General features: G+C 41.4%; 6 protein-coding genes across 7 annotated transcripts; 4 read left to right on the plus strand and 2 right to left on the minus strand.

The window, feature by feature from the left end:
* Window positions 1–71: 71 nt before the first annotated feature.
* Window positions 72–1,875, plus strand: pr (6-pyruvoyl tetrahydrobiopterin synthase purple). Its single transcript, XM_017163804.3, has 4 exons — window positions 72–333; window positions 445–524; window positions 1,259–1,404; window positions 1,469–1,875. The coding sequence occupies exons 1-4, from the start codon at window positions 266–268 to the stop codon at window positions 1,679–1,681; spliced, it is 507 nt and encodes a 168-aa protein (XP_017019293.1). The 5' UTR covers window positions 72–265; the 3' UTR covers window positions 1,682–1,875.
* On the minus strand, window positions 1,857–10,918 carry bwa (alkaline ceramidase). The gene is made up of 5 exons (XM_017163803.3): window positions 10,318–10,918; window positions 8,728–8,984; window positions 8,497–8,634; window positions 3,464–3,756; window positions 1,857–2,220 (listed from the first exon to the last, which is right to left on the minus strand). The coding sequence occupies exons 1-5, from the start codon at window positions 10,462–10,464 to the stop codon at window positions 2,150–2,152; spliced, it is 906 nt and encodes a 301-aa protein (XP_017019292.1). The 5' UTR covers window positions 10,465–10,918; the 3' UTR covers window positions 1,857–2,149.
* LOC108072478 (uncharacterized) lies at window positions 4,083–6,552 on the plus strand. The gene is made up of 2 exons (XM_017163644.3): window positions 4,083–4,470; window positions 4,546–6,552. Exons 1-2 carry the CDS (start codon window positions 4,100–4,102, stop codon window positions 6,164–6,166), a joined length of 1,992 nt encoding a protein of 663 aa, XP_017019133.2. The 5' UTR covers window positions 4,083–4,099; the 3' UTR covers window positions 6,167–6,552.
* Window positions 10,919–11,077: 159 nt separating the features above from the next.
* On the plus strand, window positions 11,078–12,589 carry vls (valois). Its single transcript, XM_017163662.3, has 3 exons — window positions 11,078–11,715; window positions 11,782–12,140; window positions 12,196–12,589. The coding sequence occupies exons 1-3, from the start codon at window positions 11,176–11,178 to the stop codon at window positions 12,383–12,385; spliced, it is 1,089 nt and encodes a 362-aa protein (XP_017019151.1). The 5' UTR covers window positions 11,078–11,175; the 3' UTR covers window positions 12,386–12,589.
* Window positions 12,590–12,684: 95 nt separating this feature from the next.
* Window positions 12,685–15,203, minus strand: lok (ovarian-specific serine/threonine-protein kinase loki). 2 transcript variants are annotated; one of them, XM_017163848.3, is made up of 6 exons: window positions 14,721–15,203; window positions 14,465–14,622; window positions 14,229–14,337; window positions 13,709–14,149; window positions 13,411–13,645; window positions 12,685–13,346 (listed from the first exon to the last, which is right to left on the minus strand). In XM_017163848.3, the coding sequence occupies exons 1-6, from the start codon at window positions 14,905–14,907 to the stop codon at window positions 13,040–13,042; spliced, it is 1,437 nt and encodes a 478-aa protein (XP_017019337.1). In that variant the 5' UTR covers window positions 14,908–15,203; the 3' UTR covers window positions 12,685–13,039. The 2 variants fall into 2 exon arrangements, with proteins under 2 accessions (XP_017019337.1, XP_017019340.1); XM_017163851.3 differs by having other exon boundaries at window positions 14,772–15,201.
* Window positions 15,204–15,430: 227 nt separating this feature from the next.
* On the plus strand, window positions 15,431–18,243 carry barr (non-SMC condensin I complex subunit H). Its single transcript, XM_017163831.3, has 3 exons — window positions 15,431–15,957; window positions 16,016–17,596; window positions 17,713–18,243. Exons 1-3 carry the CDS (start codon window positions 15,643–15,645, stop codon window positions 18,055–18,057), a joined length of 2,241 nt encoding a protein of 746 aa, XP_017019320.1. The 5' UTR covers window positions 15,431–15,642; the 3' UTR covers window positions 18,058–18,243.
* Window positions 18,244–18,914: the final 671 nt, after the last annotated feature.

An 18,914-nucleotide genomic window follows, 5' to 3' on the forward strand; every position in this document is an offset into this window, starting at 1 on the left:
TGTGTGATTAAAGATGGTGGAGAGTTCACATAAATTACGATAGTCTGCAGTTATCGATAACGATAGCAGTTATTATTGAAAGTGCCATTTGTTGTGCTAACAATTTCCTCGTTCTCGCTATAAAAACACGCCAGCCGAAATCAGGTTTTGCATTCACTGTAAAACAGTGTTCGGCGTGCAAGTCACACTTTGGAGATAAACATTAAACTGGTGGTGCCTTTTTTAGCAAAGATAAACACACAACCGGATCAAAAACAACCAGAGAATGTCTCAGCAACCTGTCGCTTTCCTCACCCGCCGCGAGACGTTCAGCGCCTGTCACCGCCTGCATAGGTAATTAAAGAGAATCGGCTCAATTGTTTGATTCGATTTCCGTTTAAAAAGTAACTCAGTTCAATTGGCTTTAACTACTTAATGGAATCAATTCCCCGACTCTCCCCTCAGTCCCCAGTTGAGCGATGCCGAGAACTTGGAAGTCTTCGGCAAGTGCAACAATTTCCACGGCCACGGACACAACTACACAGGTGAACGAACATTTCAAATATCTAGATTGTATTTAAAGAAAATCATACTATACCATTCATTTAAACGCTTGATTAACTGCGAATGGGCATGCATATCGACTTAACCAGGCTTCATCAGGTATAACCAAGCCACACAGCTCATGGAAACTTGATACTTAAAACGGCTAACCATAACAAAACCTTGGCCGATAAGCTCGCTTATCAAAACCATGTTCAAGTTCAACGCTCAATGGTAATAAAAACCGAGAATTGATAATGAACAGTGAGGGAGAGGGGGAGGGATCAAAGTGATCACAAAAACTTTAAGCACGGGTATACAATTGCCATAATAAGTATATGTATGTGTGTATGTGCATATATATACCCAGCTTAAGGCAATATATAAACTGGTTAAGGACTAGTACCGCCTTGAAATTGCTTTCTAAGCCTAATCCTTATTCCCATTACAAAAAATTAATCATATCTAGTTTGGATTAGAAGGATTCGAGCCAAGTTGCCACGTTTTACATGCATATGTAGGAAAAGTCCGTGGAATTGGGAGCTCTAGCTTTATATTTTGTCCCAAAACATGGTTCAGGACAACGACATATTGATTGTTTTTAACCCAAATTATACAACTTTCTAAAAACAAATGATTCAATAGAAGGTTTCCTTCCATGAACACAATCATAAAACACTTCTTCATTGACTTCAGAGTACAAATTCTTTTACAAATATAAACTTTTGTTTTTCAGTTGAGATTACCGTTCGCGGTCCCATTGATCAGCGAACAGGAATGGTGGTGAACATAACCGAGCTGAAGGATGCCATTGAGACAGTGATTATGAAGCGCCTGGATCATAAGAATCTCGATAAGGATGTCGAATATTTTGCCAACACAGTAAATTCAATTTGCACTACTAACTAAAAAACATATAGCAATATTAATCATATTAATTCCATAGCCCAGTACAACTGAGAATTTGGCCGTTTATATTTGGGACAACATCCGTTTGCAACTAAAGAAGCCGGAACTGCTGTACGAGGTGAAAATCCACGAGACACCAAAGAATATTATTAGCTATCGCGGTCCCTATCCGCTCAATGGTATCTACAATCCCATAAACAAGCGCATTGCTCGCGATTCCTGCACCAATATATCGTCGGATTCTGATTAATAGAGGCAGGCGGAAAACAGGATGAACTATGAACGAATTTTATTGGATGAATGCTCAGCGAACACACACACACGTATAGGAAAAAGACATTAGTTAAGGAAATAAAAAGTTATACGAATTACAAAGTATATATATGTATATTGCTGCTGGTATAAAATAAAAAGAAGTAAACAAATACCTGTGCTTAATAAAAATTACACTCTTTATTATAATAAAACAAGATATAATATTAGCTCAGTACATTTGCTATCATTTATAATATGTTTCTATATATTTCTTAACACTACTTTCTATATGGCAGCTATGTATATAATTTGGGTTTCAATAGATCGGTTTCTGCATTGAGTTGTAAGCTTTTGGAATCTAGGGATTGTAAAATTTAGGCATTCGTCCCTCTTATATGCTACTTTATATCACGGTGTATTTGTCTAGTTTTACAGTATTACAGAGAGAGAGCGAATCTGGTCACTAGTTCTTTCCGTGCTTGAAGTCGTGGTCCTGCATATACAGGCTGCAGTAGATGAGCCAATCTTTTGAATCTGTGGGATCAGCAAGGTAGCGGATTGAAATTGTATCATACTTTGAGCAACTAGCTACTGTGATTAGTGTGGGTTTGGGTTATTTTAATCATACTTGTTAGTACTAGGCTAGGCTTTCGGCGGCACTATTGATGTTATTTAGATCACGATCACGATAATATAAGAAGAAATTATGTATTAGGTAATTGATCGTTTTATTTTCAAACTTTTTTAAACTTGTTATTATAGGAAATTCAAATTGAGCTAGTATTATTATTTAAGAAAAGTCAAACAATTTAAAAAGAATTTTAAAGTAATACTTTCCACATTTAGATTTATAAATTTAAAGAATGCTTATAACATTGCCTTTTTATATGGAGATATCGTGATAGTATTGTTTCTACCACCAAAAATATCAAAAAACATCGATAGCGCCACCTTTGGTGTATTAAACATATATCTCTAGGCCCAATACCATAGTTAGTAGGATAGCAAGGATTACAGAGTCACAGGGTTAGTCAACGAAAGTGTAGGAACTGTTTTGTTTTCTTTTTTGTGGAAGTCTTGATATAAATTATTTTATAACATATCACAGTCTGATGGTATACGGATACACACACTTAAAAACATGTTGAAGACTTTGGACTAAACTCATGGGAAAGCGGAACCTACACTTTGGTATGGCATTCTTTTTGTTTCAGATATGTCTTTACAGCTAGCTGATCAATAGAGCTGGGAAGAAAATCGATTTCAACATTGATTGATTGGTTGCAGTCGATCATAGATTCGGTTTTGGATCAATTCAAACACTACAAATAAGGCGAGCTCAAAAGTGAAAAGTATCTCAGTATATATTGATTCTGTAAGTGTATAAAAATAAAACTTTTGTTGATTTAATAATTTTTTTTTACAAAAGATCAAAAAATCGATGCACTGAGAATCGATTTTTGTCAAGCCCTATTGAACAATTGTCTATCTAAGTACTAAACAAAGCTCTAAGATATTCTTGAAATACGTCTACCGACTTCTTCCTTCAGATACAATTTGCGACTCCAGTTAATTTGCTACATTATTTGCTAATACAAAACATTCAAACTACATAAAAATGTTGTGCGCTACAATTAATGGTTGGTTATTTTTGGTTTTAGTTTTAAAGCATTTACGATATTATCGCTTTGGTCTTTAGTTTATGCGCTCTGCTCCTCTCTCTCTATATATCCGCTCCAGTAGCAGCGCCCTTAGATTGTGTTGCGCAGCGCCTTACCTGGGTTTCTTATCGATATGAACGGTATGCCGAACTCAAAGTCATTCTTGGGCCAGTACTTGAGCAGCGGCTGCCGCTGGGGCAGCTCCGATTCCACATAAAAGTATGCGAACAACACCAGCACCGTATAAGCGGCGATGAATATGAAGATGTGCCAGAAGCCGTGCAGGTAGGGGAAGTTAATTGCAGACCAGGCTTCGCAGAAAATCCTGTCGTTGATCCAGCAAAACACAGCGACGGCCCAAACCGATGTCGATCGGATGCCCAGGCGGTAAACCCTTTGGTCGCTGACCCTGCATGGGATTAGAGAGCAAACAAGGGTTTAGTTATGCGAAATTATAATACGGTTTTTAAAAATATGTACAAAGATTTGTAGTATACAATGATTAGCAAACAATATTACTTTGCGCGTTACACATCTTATTCATTGTATTATTTTTAATTCGAATTTGGAGGAGAAATTGTCAAGCAACTCTGAAAATAAAAAAATGGTAGCTTGCATGCTAATAAATAAAAAATAAAAGAAAAAATATTATATTGGCTCTGCGTAACTAATTTAAAGCTAAGCGTAGCAAATTAAATTATTGTCCTAGACTATTTAAGCCAGAAGAGAATATATTTTAGTTTGTGGCAATCATGGTTCGGCCAAGTAAGATGCTCCAAACTATTTTCCTTGTAATTCTTTGTCTCTGGGTCAACATAAATGGGCTGGGAAACGGTGTGGTTCAGCAGTATTATGTGAATAGTTCGGTATGCAAAATGCCCTATGTGGATCCCTTTGCGAGGAAACTAATGAGAAAATTTCAAAGAGATAAATTAAAACTTTGCCACAAAGACAAAGGTATAGTCAGAAGCGTATTTGATTACGAAATGCAACAGTATCGTTTACAAATAAACGAGAACGTTGCCAGACCCATGCTGGAAACAAGGAAAAATGCTACCCTGGAGTGTGTATACCAGAAGGTATTGCGGAATAATACAGCCAAGGAACCCGACGATACTTATATGTAAGTAATAAAACTAAATATTTAGTTTGAAATTCTAATACTGATAATTAAAACTATAATATAATAACTATTTAGTACGTTGCAGAGTCGCCCCATTGTGCATCAACAGCTAGTGCCGAGGGACACGGACTTCATGGTCACCAAATGCTATGCCAAGGACATTAAAAACAGCACGGAGCTCCTACAAGAAGATGCCATGACGTTTATTCAGCAAATGTGGCCAAGCACAGAGAAGGTTAGGAGCCAGCCTAGTGTTCTCATTTTGGGTTTAGACTCAGTCTCACGGATCAATCTTCGGCGGGCAATGCCATCGGTTTACAAGTTCGTGAGCCGCCCGGGATGGTTCGAAATGCAGGGTTACACCAAAATAGGCGACAATACCTTTCCCAATCTGATGGCCGTCCTCACGGGACACTCGGAAAAGGGAACTGAGAAAGTTTGTGATACTAGCAAGCCGGGCTGCCTGGACACTCTGCCTTTCATCTGGAAGCGATTCAAGAGCGCCAACTACACGACAGCCTTTGCCGAGGATTGTGAATCAATTAATACGTTCAACTACCTGAAAGGCGGCTTTGTTAAGCAGCCAACGGACTATTACCTGCGTCCCCTGCTCGTGGCCATCGAAAATAACTTTAACGTGACCAAACGCTACGGATTATCGTACTGTGTAGGTCGCCAACTCAGCTCCAGTTATGTGTGGAACTTTGGTAAACAGTTCATCGATCGGTTCCTGGGCAGATCGCCGATGTTTGGTTTCCTGTGGAGCAACAGCTTCACCCATGACGAATATACAGGGGCCACGGCGTTGGACAAGCTCTTTCTAAAGTACCTCAAATCCGTTGAAGAGACCCACCTCTTTGAGCGCTCAATTGTGATCTTGATGAGTGATCACGGCCAACGTTATAATTTGCTGAGGCGAGCTGCCTCTGGCTATTTTGAGGAGCGCATGCCCATGATGTTTATCTACATACCGCCATGGTTCCGCCTCAAATATCCTGCTCTGGTGGAGAACCTTAATAAGAACCGCAATCGCTTAACTTCTAACTACGATGTCTACATGACCCTGCAGCATTTGCTGCAGTTAGATAGCAAATCCATGGATGATTTTCCTGACGACTTAAGGGCAAAGCAATGCCCCACCTGTCAGTCGCTCTTCTTTGAGGTGCCTTTGAACCGCACCTGCCAAATGGCCGCAATCGAGGAGAAATGGTGCTGCTGCCAACCCACAGAGACCATCCGTAGGTCGCCGCATGTAATGACCATTGCTCTGGCCATTGTGGAGCGCATGAATAATCATTTGCAGGAGCAACAACTAACCGGGCTTTGTCACAATTTCAGTCTAAAAAAAGTTCACAAAGTGGACCGCAAAACCATTCTATCAACGGGCCTAAAGCCAGCTGATAAAGACGAGCATGTCTACATTATTGAGTTCTCTACATTCCCAAAGAAACCTCGATTCGAGGCCACTGTAAGGTGGAACAATCGCACTAATAAACTGTTGGACATGGACGTAGAGGATCTTAGTAGACTGAATTCGTATAAGAAGGATGCCAACTGCATCAATGAAAAGAAAGCGAAAATATACTGCATTTGCAAAGATAGCATTAAACAAGAAAGGAAGCTAACTTCGGCACGCCGAAGTTTGTATACCCTTGCAGATTGGTTTCGATGTTTATATTATAGATTTAAATTCTGAAAACACTCACCAAACAGAGTTTCATTACATTTTACCTATACTTATTATGTTTACAGTTTGAAAGTTACAGTTTTACATTCCCAGTTTTACATTTTCTCTACATCTACCGATCGGTTTATATGGCAGCTATATGATATAGTTGTCCGATTTTTATAAAATTTATACCATAATTCTAGAATAATAAAAAAAGCTTATATCTCAGAGTAGATAAACATACGTTGAAAAACAACGAAACTATAATTTTTTATCTATTTATTTCTCGACCGTTCCTATGGCAGCTATATCATATAGTCGACCGATTTTCATAAAATTTTTACCAAAATTCTGAAATAATAAAAAATGGCCATATCTAAAAAATGGTGCAAAAATGTTGAAAAACAACAAAGTTATAATTTTTTTTCTACAAATATATCGAACATTTGTATGGCAGCTATATGATATAGTCGTCCGATCCGGCCCGTTCCGACATATATAGCAGTGAGAGCATATAGAAGACTATATGCAAAGTTTCATTCAGATAGCGTTAAAACTGAGGGACTAGTTTGCGTAGAAACAGACAGACGGACAGACGGACAGACGGACAGATGGACAGACGGACAGACGGACATGGCTAGATCGACTCGGCTGTTGATGCTGATCAAGAATATATATACTTTATAGGGTCGGAAACGTCTCCTTCACTGCGTTGCAAACTTCTGACTGAAATTATAATACCCTGCAAGGGTATAAAAACAAGAAAGGAAGCTAACTTCGGCACGCCGAAGTTTGTATACCCTTGCAGATTGGTTTTGATGTTTATATTATAGAGTTTTATTCCATTTTACCTATACTTATTATGCTTACAGTTTGACAGTTACAGTTTTACATTCCCAGCTTTACATATTTTATGCATTTACCGATCGCTTCTATGGCAGCTATATGATATAGTTGCCTGATTTTTATGAAATATATACCAAAATTCTAGAATAATAAAAAAAAGCTTATATCTCAGAGTAGATAAAAATACGTTGAAAAACAACGAAGCTATAATTTTTTTCCTATTAATTTCCTGATCGTTCCTATGGCAGCTATATCATATAGTCGTCCGATTTTCATAAAATTTTTACCAAAATTCAGAAATAATATAAAATGGCAATATCTCAAAAATGCAAAAATGTTGAAAAACAGCAAAGTCATAATTTTTTTTCGAAAAATATATCGAACATTTGTATGGCAGCTATATGATATAGTCGTCCGATCCGGCCCGTTCCGACATATATAGCAGTGAGAGCATATAGAAGACTATATGCAAAGTTTCATTCAGATAGCTTTAAAACTGAGGGACTAGTTTGCGTAGAAACAGACAGACGGACAGATGGACAGACGGACAGACGGACAGACGGACATGGCTAGATCGACTCGGCTGTTGATGCTGATCAAGAATATATATACTTTATAGGGTCGGAAACGTCTCCTTCACTGCGTTGCAAACTTCTGACTGAAATTATAATACCCTGCAAGGGTATAAATATAGAGCCGAATCAATAGCTTAATGGAAAGGTGTTGTGAAGATCTTTGAAACGGAATACTAACATCAAAAAGGGACAAATCTTTGGTTTAAGGTCCTGTAAATATATTGACAGTGCTATACTCCTTGCTATTATTTTTAAAATGTTACAAAAAATGATCACTTTGGCTTGACTTATAAAAGATAAATTAATAAAAAATAAAATGATTAAAAATTGATAATAATTATAGAAGTTGGTGGCTCCTAGGGGTATATAAAATTATAACGACTGACGTATCGTTACAATCATTTTGGACATTTCGTAAATCCCACAGGGATTTCCACCCTGACACAATACAGTACACAGTGGTTTCCTACCCCAACATCTGTCATAAGCCCTTGAGCAATGCATATTAGAAGTGTGGTTCCTTAGGGCTTATCTAAATGACACACTCAAACCCGAGTGAGCCCATTGACTTGATTGATTGATACAACCCACCGCCAGAGTTTCCCCAGACATACATATTACTATCAGGGGGAAATAAATTTTGGGGTGATCTTTGGAAACCGTATGATAAAACTAAAATTGATTAAAGTTGGCGATATGGTTAAAATAATTTCACAATATATGTAAAAGCGGAGCCCCAAGTACACCTGTTCTGAAACAAAAGCACACACAAGATAATACTCATGATATGGATGAGTGATGATAAATACATATAAATGTTTATGATTTATGGGCTTAGTTCAGTTTGGGTCGGCAAGCAGGGAAATTGTAGCTAATTCTGCTTATCGGCAACTCTCTCTGCCAGACTGAATAGGTCGACGGGGTCGGTTAACTTACCTCTGCAGCTCCGTGTAGAGCATTAACATGGTCGGCACGCTCAAAAACATAAGAACAAAGGCATTTACAATAGGCTTCCACCATGAAAGGCCCGTTGCGGCAATCGCCGACAGTAGCATGAGCCAACTGAAGGTTTTGCTGGAAACAAAGGAAACCGAAAGTCGGCGGATTTAGATAGGAAAAATGTGTGTTCTTTAGATAGGAATTGTTCAATACAATGAGCTCGCTTACCGATCATTTTTTACAAACTTGGGATAATAGCGCTTCGGATAGAATAAGGAGAAAGCTGCCATGAACACCCAAAGGATGGCTAGCTCATCGAGCAGTTGGCCAATAAGGCTGAGAGTGGCGTGGAAATACATGGAGCTCAGGCCGACCACTATGAGCAGCAACCAAATCACATGGATTCCGGGCGTAACAAAGCGCCCGTACTCCTTGAACAGCATCATCAGAACGGGGGGCAGTAGGATAAACAAGAAATTACTAAACTGTAAAACGAAACGAGATATATATTACTTTCAAACTTATTTTTTCTTTGATTATTTATTCACATAATGAAAAATAGTCCCTGAATCAAAAAGTACATCTGGCTGGGCATTATAATTGGTTTATGCTTTTTCATTTTGTTCGTGTCACCTCGACAATTGGCAGTTTGTCACGTAAATTGCTAAGCAAATTGAATTAACAGCAATTAATTACTTTGTGTGACAAAACAAAGCGGGAAGTGGCAGCAGCATTTCTCAAAAGGGTGTTGGATTATCATTTACATACATATGCATGTTCTATTGAGGCAATAGATAACGAAATGGGGCTAGGCCTGTATTTATGAACCTATATCTTTGTACATAAAATATATATATACTGCAAGACCCCGCATTGATAGTATCAAATGTTCCGCTTCTTTATTCCACAGTCGAGTGTCCAGAGCGAAGTTCATTCCCTCCACAACAAAGCCCAAATGCGTTTTAAACAGCTCAACAGCAACTCCAATTGTCATTACTCATAACAACACAAAATCCATTAAAAAGTATTTATTTTTTAAAGTCATTCCCCAGGGTGATTGTTCTTTACTTTCTACGTCATTTGATTGTTGAAGACTTGTTCTGTATATTGTATGATTGAGTTTATGATAATGCGTGCCACTTGAAACAGTAAAGTGAATTAAAATTTTGAATTGATAGTGAAATAAATAGTGTCTAAAGCAATTGATAACCTTTGATTCTTATTTGTTTTAAGAGCACTGTGTTTGTTTAAACAACCTATACTTAGGAAAACATGGGCTTAAACACTTTATCAATGTAGATCTGAGTTAAACCAAAGATCCGATATTAATAACAATTATTATTGATAAGCGGTATAACTATAAAACACAGGAGTTCTGTTTTCTTCTACTTCGATAATACAACTGTTACCACAATCCTCAAGAAATACTTAGACTGGAGATTCTTAGGCTTCGATTGGAAACCAGTAGTATCTCGAAATGCCTCTTTTACTACTTTCTACTCCCATCTTGCTCTTTCTCTCTCCCTAGTTCCTCTTCATCTTCATCGCCATCTTCATCTCCATCTTCCCTTCCATAGCGTAGCTAACAGCCACTTTTGTTTACTTTGGGTCGTGTTGGTGGCTCTCGCTCTATAGCCTGCAAAAAAAAAAAAGGTCAAGGCCCAGCCACAGCCACTCTTTCCGTGTGCCAGTGTGTGCGTGAAGAGAATTTGCAGCTGCTACGCTACTAAAACAACAACCAGGTGACGACGACTCACTCACTAACTAGAGCAAAGCAGAGACGTCTTCTATATATTAAAATAAATTGCACATACGCACCGTGTTCACAAACTCGGCTATATTCGATGAAATTAAGTAATTGCCCTCGCACCAATCGACGGGCGAGCTTCCGGGTCTCAGATGCTCCCAGGCCATGGCGTAAATATCCAGCAGTCCGCTGCCGCCGCCTCTTACCCCGCTCATCATGCACCAGTCGCCACCAGTTTATTCTTATGGAAAACCAAACAAAGAGTTTCGAAATGGCACGCTTCAAAACTGATTAGATTCTGGTGCCTGGTTTCTCCGTTCTTATTTCAATCCGAGCTCGGGTCTAAGGCTAAGGCACTTTTGCATTTCGCTTCTTTTTACACACAACCAGAGGCCAGCTATGATGTTGTTGTTCTTGCTGCTGTGTTTGCTTGGCCTGCACTTTGCATAATAGCGCAGAATGCAGGCGCACTTGCGTGTCTTTGTTAATTGGCTACCGTCAGTAGGCAGTTTAAGACTTAGTTTCAGTAATTATATAAGATATAGCACAAGTTCTTTACAGCCGACACACGAATTCTAGGGAATTTATGCTACTGCGGAGGTGCAAGCGGAAGAGAGAATTTAAATAAAAATCTAGCGCGTAACGTCCGTTGCGGAGTGAGCACAACAACAAATAAAGCTGATTTTGTTTAGTTGTTGTCGTCGCACAGCTGTTGGGCGATAGGTTCGAAACCTATCGATTAATAGAAAACAGCTGATTTGGATTACATATTTTACGTGGGTTTCCACTTTTACATGTGTTTTCACTTTACATATCGATATCGATAATACCTCGATTTATTTTCGCATCTCTGCCGGGCACGCTGGATATTCCTTCCGACTAGGGCTTAATTTTTTCTTGTTTTCCGGGATATATTCGCTGCACCCAAGATGTTTCCGCAACGCAGTTCGGTGCTCTATCAGACGCCGGCCACCCACGATCCGCCACCGGCTCTGGAGCTGGCCATGAACCTCGAGTATCCCAATCTGAACGTTGCAGATCTCAATGCCCGCCTTGAGAATCTGTCGCCGCGGTTGCACGACTGTTGGGACAGCATCTCCATCAACGAACACCAGCACTTGGCGCTGGCCACCAACCGCCGCGAGGGCCGCCAATGGTGGGGCATGTTCTTTGGCTATGGGCCCAGCAAGGCCAACTGCATGACTGTGGACAGTGCGGACTTCAAGCTGCAGTCGCAGCACACGGTTAACATTGTGCGTTATGCGGACAACAACGTGCTGCTGGTGGCTCTGGGCGATACACGCCTGCAGGCCTGGTCCACCTACTCGAAAGTCCGCAATCCAGAGTCGCCCTACTGCCTGTTTCTCGTTGGCGAATCCTGGGCACATCCCACACCCATAAGCCATCTGAACGTGTTTAATGTAAATCCACAAAAGGCCGTCTCAGCTTCAGCAGATGGCACACTTAATGTAAGTTTAAAAAATATAAAAACATACTTTTTTGTTGAACCATTTAAAATATCATTTTCTTTCCAGATATGGGATATATCTGGAGCTGATTTGGAGAGCTCCTATCACTCGCGCTCCTCCCACACTGACAAACTGACCGGCCTGGCCACACCAACCGTCTCGTCCGACCAATTTGTAACCTGCGATCGTGGTGGATGTGCCCGTCTCTGGGATGTCCGGGCAGCGGCCCCATCTTCAGTGTGCCTCTATGATGATGCCGCCCACTTGATAAGCTTTACGTGTGCCGCCTTTGGGTCTTCCAATTACGTCTATCTCGGCGACTATGATGGAAAAGTTCATACACTAGATATCCGTGTACCTTTAAGCCTAGTTAAATCTGAGGAATACTTTGACAACGGGCATGTCTCGAAGCTCCTAATTAATGGGTAAGCAAAGTAAGGAAAACCTGTAGTACATTTACAATTAAACAATCTTTTCCAGTCCTCATTTGGCAGCGATGAGCAATTTGCCAGCCTCAGTAAAGGTGGCCAAATTGCAGGGAGAAAAACTAGAAATTATCTACAAGCACCAGGACACACATTCGCGACTCATGGACGCCGTTTGGACCGATGACAGCACTTTGGTCACCATTGGTCATGGGCGCAAGATGGTGACACATTCCCTAAAGTAATTCTACTGCCAAATTTTGGGATCCTGTGATCACCATAATTATTTGCTTGCATTTGAGTATGAACTGACCAAATTTTGACTTATGTTTATGTATTTTTTTGTAGCAATGCATAAATATATAAAATATTTATCTTGAATGCAAATTGTAAAAATTACTGTATTCATACTGTAAATACTTAAATATACATTAATATGCTCACTAATAGAGAGTTTTCATGGAGTAGAGCTATGTAAGATGTGGGAGCTAATAGCTCCTCATAAATTCTGTCCCAATCAAATTAACAAGAAGGACAAACTTGATTATTTATATAAATGCAAATGCTTTATTTCAAAAAGCTCAGTATATATTCGCTGAAAAGTCAAATCATATTTATCCTTAAACCAATTTCGTTTAGTTTCTAAACAGATCAGATTGGATCGAAATTAAGTATATAAAATAGCCAAAGAGGGGAATCATAAGAAAGACTTATACTAAACAACACGTAAAAATAAACAACCGCAAAAAAATACTGGAACATCAAACAGAATGATACGCGGTGGCGGCGGCGGCGGCATTCGGAGAAAAATGTTTTTCAATAATTTTTCCAGAAAATTAAAACTTTTTCGCGCCTTAACCTAACCGTTGGCAAATGGAATGAATAGTAATAGTAGAATGCTAGCGCCGCGAACGCTTGGTGGGCGGCTCAAGGAAATTATTTTCCTCCTCGATATCCATGCTTTCGATTTTCATTAGCTGTTTGGCTTTCTGCAGCATTGCCGCATCTCGCAGCCAGCTACACTGCAAAACGTCATCAATTGAGGGTCGCTTTGCGGGATCCACAATGAGCATTTGGTTAATTAGAAGCTTGGCGCGCTGCGAGACACCCTTCCATGCCGGATGTCGGTAGGCAAACTTTCCCTTCTTTATTTGTTCGGCCGCCGAAGAGCCGTATTCGTCAGAGAAGGGTAGTGTGCCGCTGAGACTGAAGGTAAAGATCAGCATTAGATTTTAATTTCCAATATCAATTCAAAATGAATTCCTCCTACCAGGTGAAGAGCACCACACCCAAGCTCCAGATGTCCACTTTTCTGGTGTAGGCCTCTCTACCGCCGGTTATTAGAACCTCCGGGGCCACATAGAGTGGAGTTCCACATAGCGTCCGCATCACAGAGTCCTTCTGGACAAACTTGCTTAGTCCAAAATCGGATACCTTCAGGAGGGTATCCTCGTCGTTGGTTTCTAGCAGCACATTGTCCGGCTTGAGGTCGCGGTGGGTGATACCTACGCAGTCCATCTCGTTTAGATTAAATGTGAAATACTACAAATATACACATTTTCGCTTACCGCGATCATGAAGATACTTAACGGCATGGCACATTTGGTAAAAGTAAAGCTTTGAAGTCTCCTCGGTCAGCAGCTTCTTGCTTATGATTCGATTTAGTAGATCGCCGCCGCGCATAAATTCTAGCACCATATAAACGGCATCCGGCTTGTCAACAATGTCGTGCATTCGAACCACACACGGATGGGATAGATTCTTCATGATCTTGGCCTCATTGAGAACTCGTTCGGGATCGCTCAAATTGGTGCTGGGTCGCGAACCCCCCGACAGCATATTCTTCTTCACAATCTTCATCGCGAACTGCTGGCAGGTGCGAGTATCGTAGACGAGTCGCACCAGTCCGTAGGCCCCGGAGCCCAGTTTGCGATTTATATAATACGTTTTTGTTATCTCCTCAGGCAGACCAATAGACTCGTTCGGACTGAGATCCTTGAACACAAAGGCTGTAAGGCAGGTGCAACGCGTTGCATTACTTTGGTCCATTCACTGTGTTTACCTAACCTATTTTTGCAGATCGCTTACCTTTGTGGGTGGGATGGGATAGGGAAATAACGTCGTCGTTTTTCAAGATGCGCATTTTGTTCATCCCAATTTTTTCATTGTTCACAAAGGTCCCGTTTCGGGAGTGGTCCTAAGAGGATAATGCGAGCAAAGATTGTATTTTAAATAATGCCTATTATATTTTATATATAGTAACAGGTAAAAGATAATACCGAGATGGTTATATAACTTGGTTTTAGTTGATTTTTAGGATTCACCTTAATGTAAACGGGACTGGCGAGGTCACAGTTTGCCCGCTTAATAGTAAAGTGGACTTTGGAAATGCGCGTCAGGATTTTCTCGGACAAATCGTTCAGCGTGAGGATCAAGTCATTCGCCTCGCCACGTCCTGCGGAGAACTCGTCATTGTTCAGATCTGAAAGAAGTTATATACAAGCAAGCAAGCAGCTTTATTAATATCGTTATACTCTGAAGGGAAGCAAACACACATAAACACAGGCATATTTCGGTTACCAACAGAAAAGGACGAAGGCGTATAAATTATACGATATTTTGAGCTCGTACCCAGCGATTTGATCTTAATGTTCTTGCCGTACAACCGGCCCCAGACGATCTTCTCCATGGGCTGGCTTTCCACCAGGGTCCAGATGCTGGACTCCTGGCTCTGGGTTCCCTGGGTTCCTTGGGTGTCGCGTGCCATGCTTGATTTCCCGTAATTTAAGGGCTTCTTTAACAGTTTCGGGGAAACTGCGCAAATTCGGAAAGTCCAGTTATTCGGGCCACTAATACAGGCTCACAGGCGCACGCTGCCGACAGTCCCAGGATTGCAAGAGACTTTGTAGTGGCTTTGTAGGCGTTGTATTGAAGTTTATTATATAGTATAATACAGAATATAGAAAAATTTCCCAGAATTAGAAACTGATTATTTGAAGAAACTTTGACTTTAACAACAATACTATAACAAACACGGACACAAATGCAATCTGCGCGGCTATCTCAGTCTAGAGCTGGGAGAGCTTCGATAGTACTATAGATGTTATCGATGTTTTTACAAATTATTAATTATTATATTTTTTTATACATTTAGATAAAGGATAGGGAATTTAAAAAATACGAATTTTCTAATCTTCAGAAGGTATTTACATTTAAAGAAATACTGTGAAAACTGAAGAAAATCGTATGGATTCGGGTTTGAATTAAACCCGGTCACGTTTTCCAACACTAAAACATCTAGTCGTTGTGTAGCCCTAAATTGCGGCGTCGTTTGAAAGAAACTGTAAACTATTACTAATACCAGCACAAGCAATAAACGGAACGCACAAAACGCAATAGGAAAGGAATTCAAACAAACGCAGCAATCGCCTTTTGAACATACAAGTGCCTGTTTCGGCCAGTGCCTGACTTTCTTGTGTTCTGCTTTTGACGCCCGCAAGCCATGACACTGCCGCGCTCGGAGACGCCGCTGCGTCGGTCCGCGGTGGGCAGCTACCGTGAGAGTATGGCCCGGGAGGTGACCATGGTCAACGATGACGAAGCGGAGCGACAGGAGGCCCGACGACGCACACTGATTCAGCAGCAGCAGAAGCGCCAGAGCACGCTGGAGTCTATCGAGGACAATGAGACCATTCGCTCCTGCCTGGAAATCTACAACGGCAACAAGCTGAGCAAAGACAACGCCTGGAGCCTGACGCTCATCGACTCCCTGGCCAATCTGCTCGATCATCATCACAAGCGGATGAGCAACTTCAAGGTAAGAGAAGCTGAAAGCTGGACTGACCGCGAAATTAATCCTCTCGTTTCTCCCTAAGATGGCCGGGTCCTCGCTGGAGGCGTCTTCAAAGGTCTATGGCCTGCGTGTGGACTCCATCTACATGGATGCCATGCGCATTTCGGCCGGTTTGAGTGCCCGCACGCTTACGGACAAGCAACTGGAGGATGCCGAGGATGAGGGTCCGGAATCTGGGCAAGCGGATGGCGGTAGAGATGAAGAGGCTGGGAGGGTCCAAAAAGAGGCGGCTCCCAAACCGAAGAAACAGAAAAAGAACGTGTCCACGGTGACCAAAAACAAGGATACGCTGAACGCTAGATTGGACTCGGCGCCACTGCAGGATCCGGTGTTTGGAAAGCTGAACTCCACTGTGGGGTCCATTAATGCTTCGAACCGCCTGATGCACAACATCCTGCCCAGTTTGGACTCTGAGCTGAGGCTGCGCACCACCTATATGTTCTGGGATGGCGACGAAGAGCCAACCGAGGAGGTGAAGGACCACACCACAGCAAATGCGAGTGAGGAAGCACAGCAGTGGCCCAGTGAGTCGCTGATGAGCGCGGATTGGGTGCAAGATCTTCTGCCCGATGTCGATGAATTGGTTCTGCGGCCTCTCCACACTGGCTATATCATCACAAGTGATCCTAATCCGCGGGCTCCTACCGAGAAACCAACAGATCCCGTTGCGGATGAAGAAGATAACCGCGACTTCGATCTTGATGGCGCCGACGATCTGTGCCCCCATCCCAATGAGCTTTCCATGGCCTTCGACATCAATGGTGAGTGTGAACCCATGCCGGACTTGGACGGGCAACCACCATTGGTGCTTGAGGTGGACTGCAATGAGCTGGATGAGCTCACCACGGAAGAGCAAGTGGTGATCAACAATTGTCGCCGTTTGCGTAAGCAGGCAGAGTTTATCGAGGATCTGCGGCCGGTTGATGGCACCTCCAAGCTGGAGTATTCATATCGGCCGATGGCCGAGCAGATCTCCCAGTTCTGGGCAGGACCCTCGCACTGGAAGTTCAAACGCACGCGCCAGCGTAGCACTCTTTTCCAGACCAATGCCCAGACGGACCCACAGTCAGTCCCGGCTAGTCAACGGCCAAAGAAGTCGGCTCAGTTGGCCGCCAAGCGAAGGGCCAAGGAAGTGGCCTATGGAAAGTTTACAGAAAACTTGTTTCAGACTCTGGATGCGAGTATAAAGCTGCGCAAGGTAAATTTCCAGAAGAAGTGGGATGCTCGCAAATTGGTGCTACCCACAAAGTTCAACATTGATCCGGACTACTTCTTCAAATATGACTCGGCGCCGAGTATAAAGTTGTCTCGACACTGTGGCAAACCGGACTCGGACGAGGGCGAAGATCTGGGCATGGATATGGATGATGCGGGCCCGCACCATGGCGATGGCGATGACAATGATCCCGATCTATTGGGCAACGAGCACTTTACCGCGGCAGTTCCGGCCAATGTGAGTGTTATGCCGGCTATGGGAGACGAGGCCTGTCTCGGCGAAGGATTGATGGATGTGGATCCTAGTCAGCTTAATGCTAGCATGAGGGACGCCTGCAATAACACAGTGTTCGAGATTGGCACAGAGTTTGAGGGGGCGCCTACGCAGGTAAGTCGTCAGACATTAAAGTTATCATTTATCATAATAATTTCGCTCAAATTGATGATTTAAAAAAGATAAGTTAAGTTATGATATAGTTTTAATAAACTATCTTATCTTTGCAGGTCACCAAAGTCATTGTTCCCTTTGCGAAGCGTGCCAAGGTAATAGACATGAAGAATCTGAAAAAGTGCTGCAATTCGCTGATTCAGAAACAACTTCTAAACGTTGTGCCGGAGGAGATGATACCCTCGCATCCAGTGCCAAAGGACGAGAGCTACTCTAAAGGTATGGCTAGTTTCAATGAGGTCTACTCCAAGCTGCCCAATCTGCTGACCACCAAAATGTCAGATTCGCTGTCCACGTCGGTTGCCTTTTATGCGGTTCTGCATTTGGCCAACGACATGAAGCTGCGTCTTATTCCACAGAAGAACTTGGAGGATTTCCAAATACGACAAGTCCTGGACTAAATAACGTTTACATGAGCTTAGTGTAATAGTTTTCATTTGCATTTTATCATTGTCGAACTCCCAGTTATTTACAAATCTCTTAAATGTTTAACTTGAACTCACCGACCCGTACCAGTATTCCCGATACAAAACCCCTCATCAAAGTCGAATCCTGCTTTCATTCTAATTTTTCTAATGAATATTAAATACTGAATCTTAACAATTATTTTAAAATTTTGTCAAATTCTTTTTGTCTTATTTTTTCAGGAAATATTTCAGAATGTAGAAAATATGAAACTGCTGCGATACATAAATTGATATCTCAACACAAATTTGAAAACACTTCAATTGATATAGGAATCATATTTTTCTGTATTTCTTCTCAACTTTTATTATGAAAAAATCGTTAGTTGTTCGGAGCAACCCATTTATATCCCATATGTACATACAAATGCTATGTCTAAGGCCCGCGTAAATGAAAACTTTCACATTAGTTTTAACTGTAGAAGTTGCGCTGGAGGCCCAGACTGAAACGGAAGCATTTGTTAACATTGTTTGCAATGGCTGTTGCTCTTTCATTTGCATACTCATACCAGAAGACACACTGGGAAAATTTCCCTATTCTTTTATAGTTTAAACTTGTATGATTTTTAAATATGGGAAATGTTGAGTACCGAGTATCACCCAGTCGACGCACTCATTCTTCCCGATTTCCTAGAATAGAATAGAATAAAGCATAATATTTATTTAATAGATAATGTATATACAAAGTTTTCAGTGTGCAGTGGGGTAAATGAGGAAGAAATTCGCAAGACGTTTTTACTCGCAAATGGTTTCTGTTTCTGCCTGAAGAGGGTTTCCTCGGCATCTCCGTGTGG

Source organism: Drosophila kikkawai, chromosome 2L (assembly GCF_030179895.1).
Source record: "Drosophila kikkawai strain 14028-0561.14 chromosome 2L, DkikHiC1v2, whole genome shotgun sequence".
NCBI classification, from domain to species: domain Eukaryota; kingdom Metazoa; phylum Arthropoda; class Insecta; order Diptera; family Drosophilidae; genus Drosophila; species Drosophila kikkawai.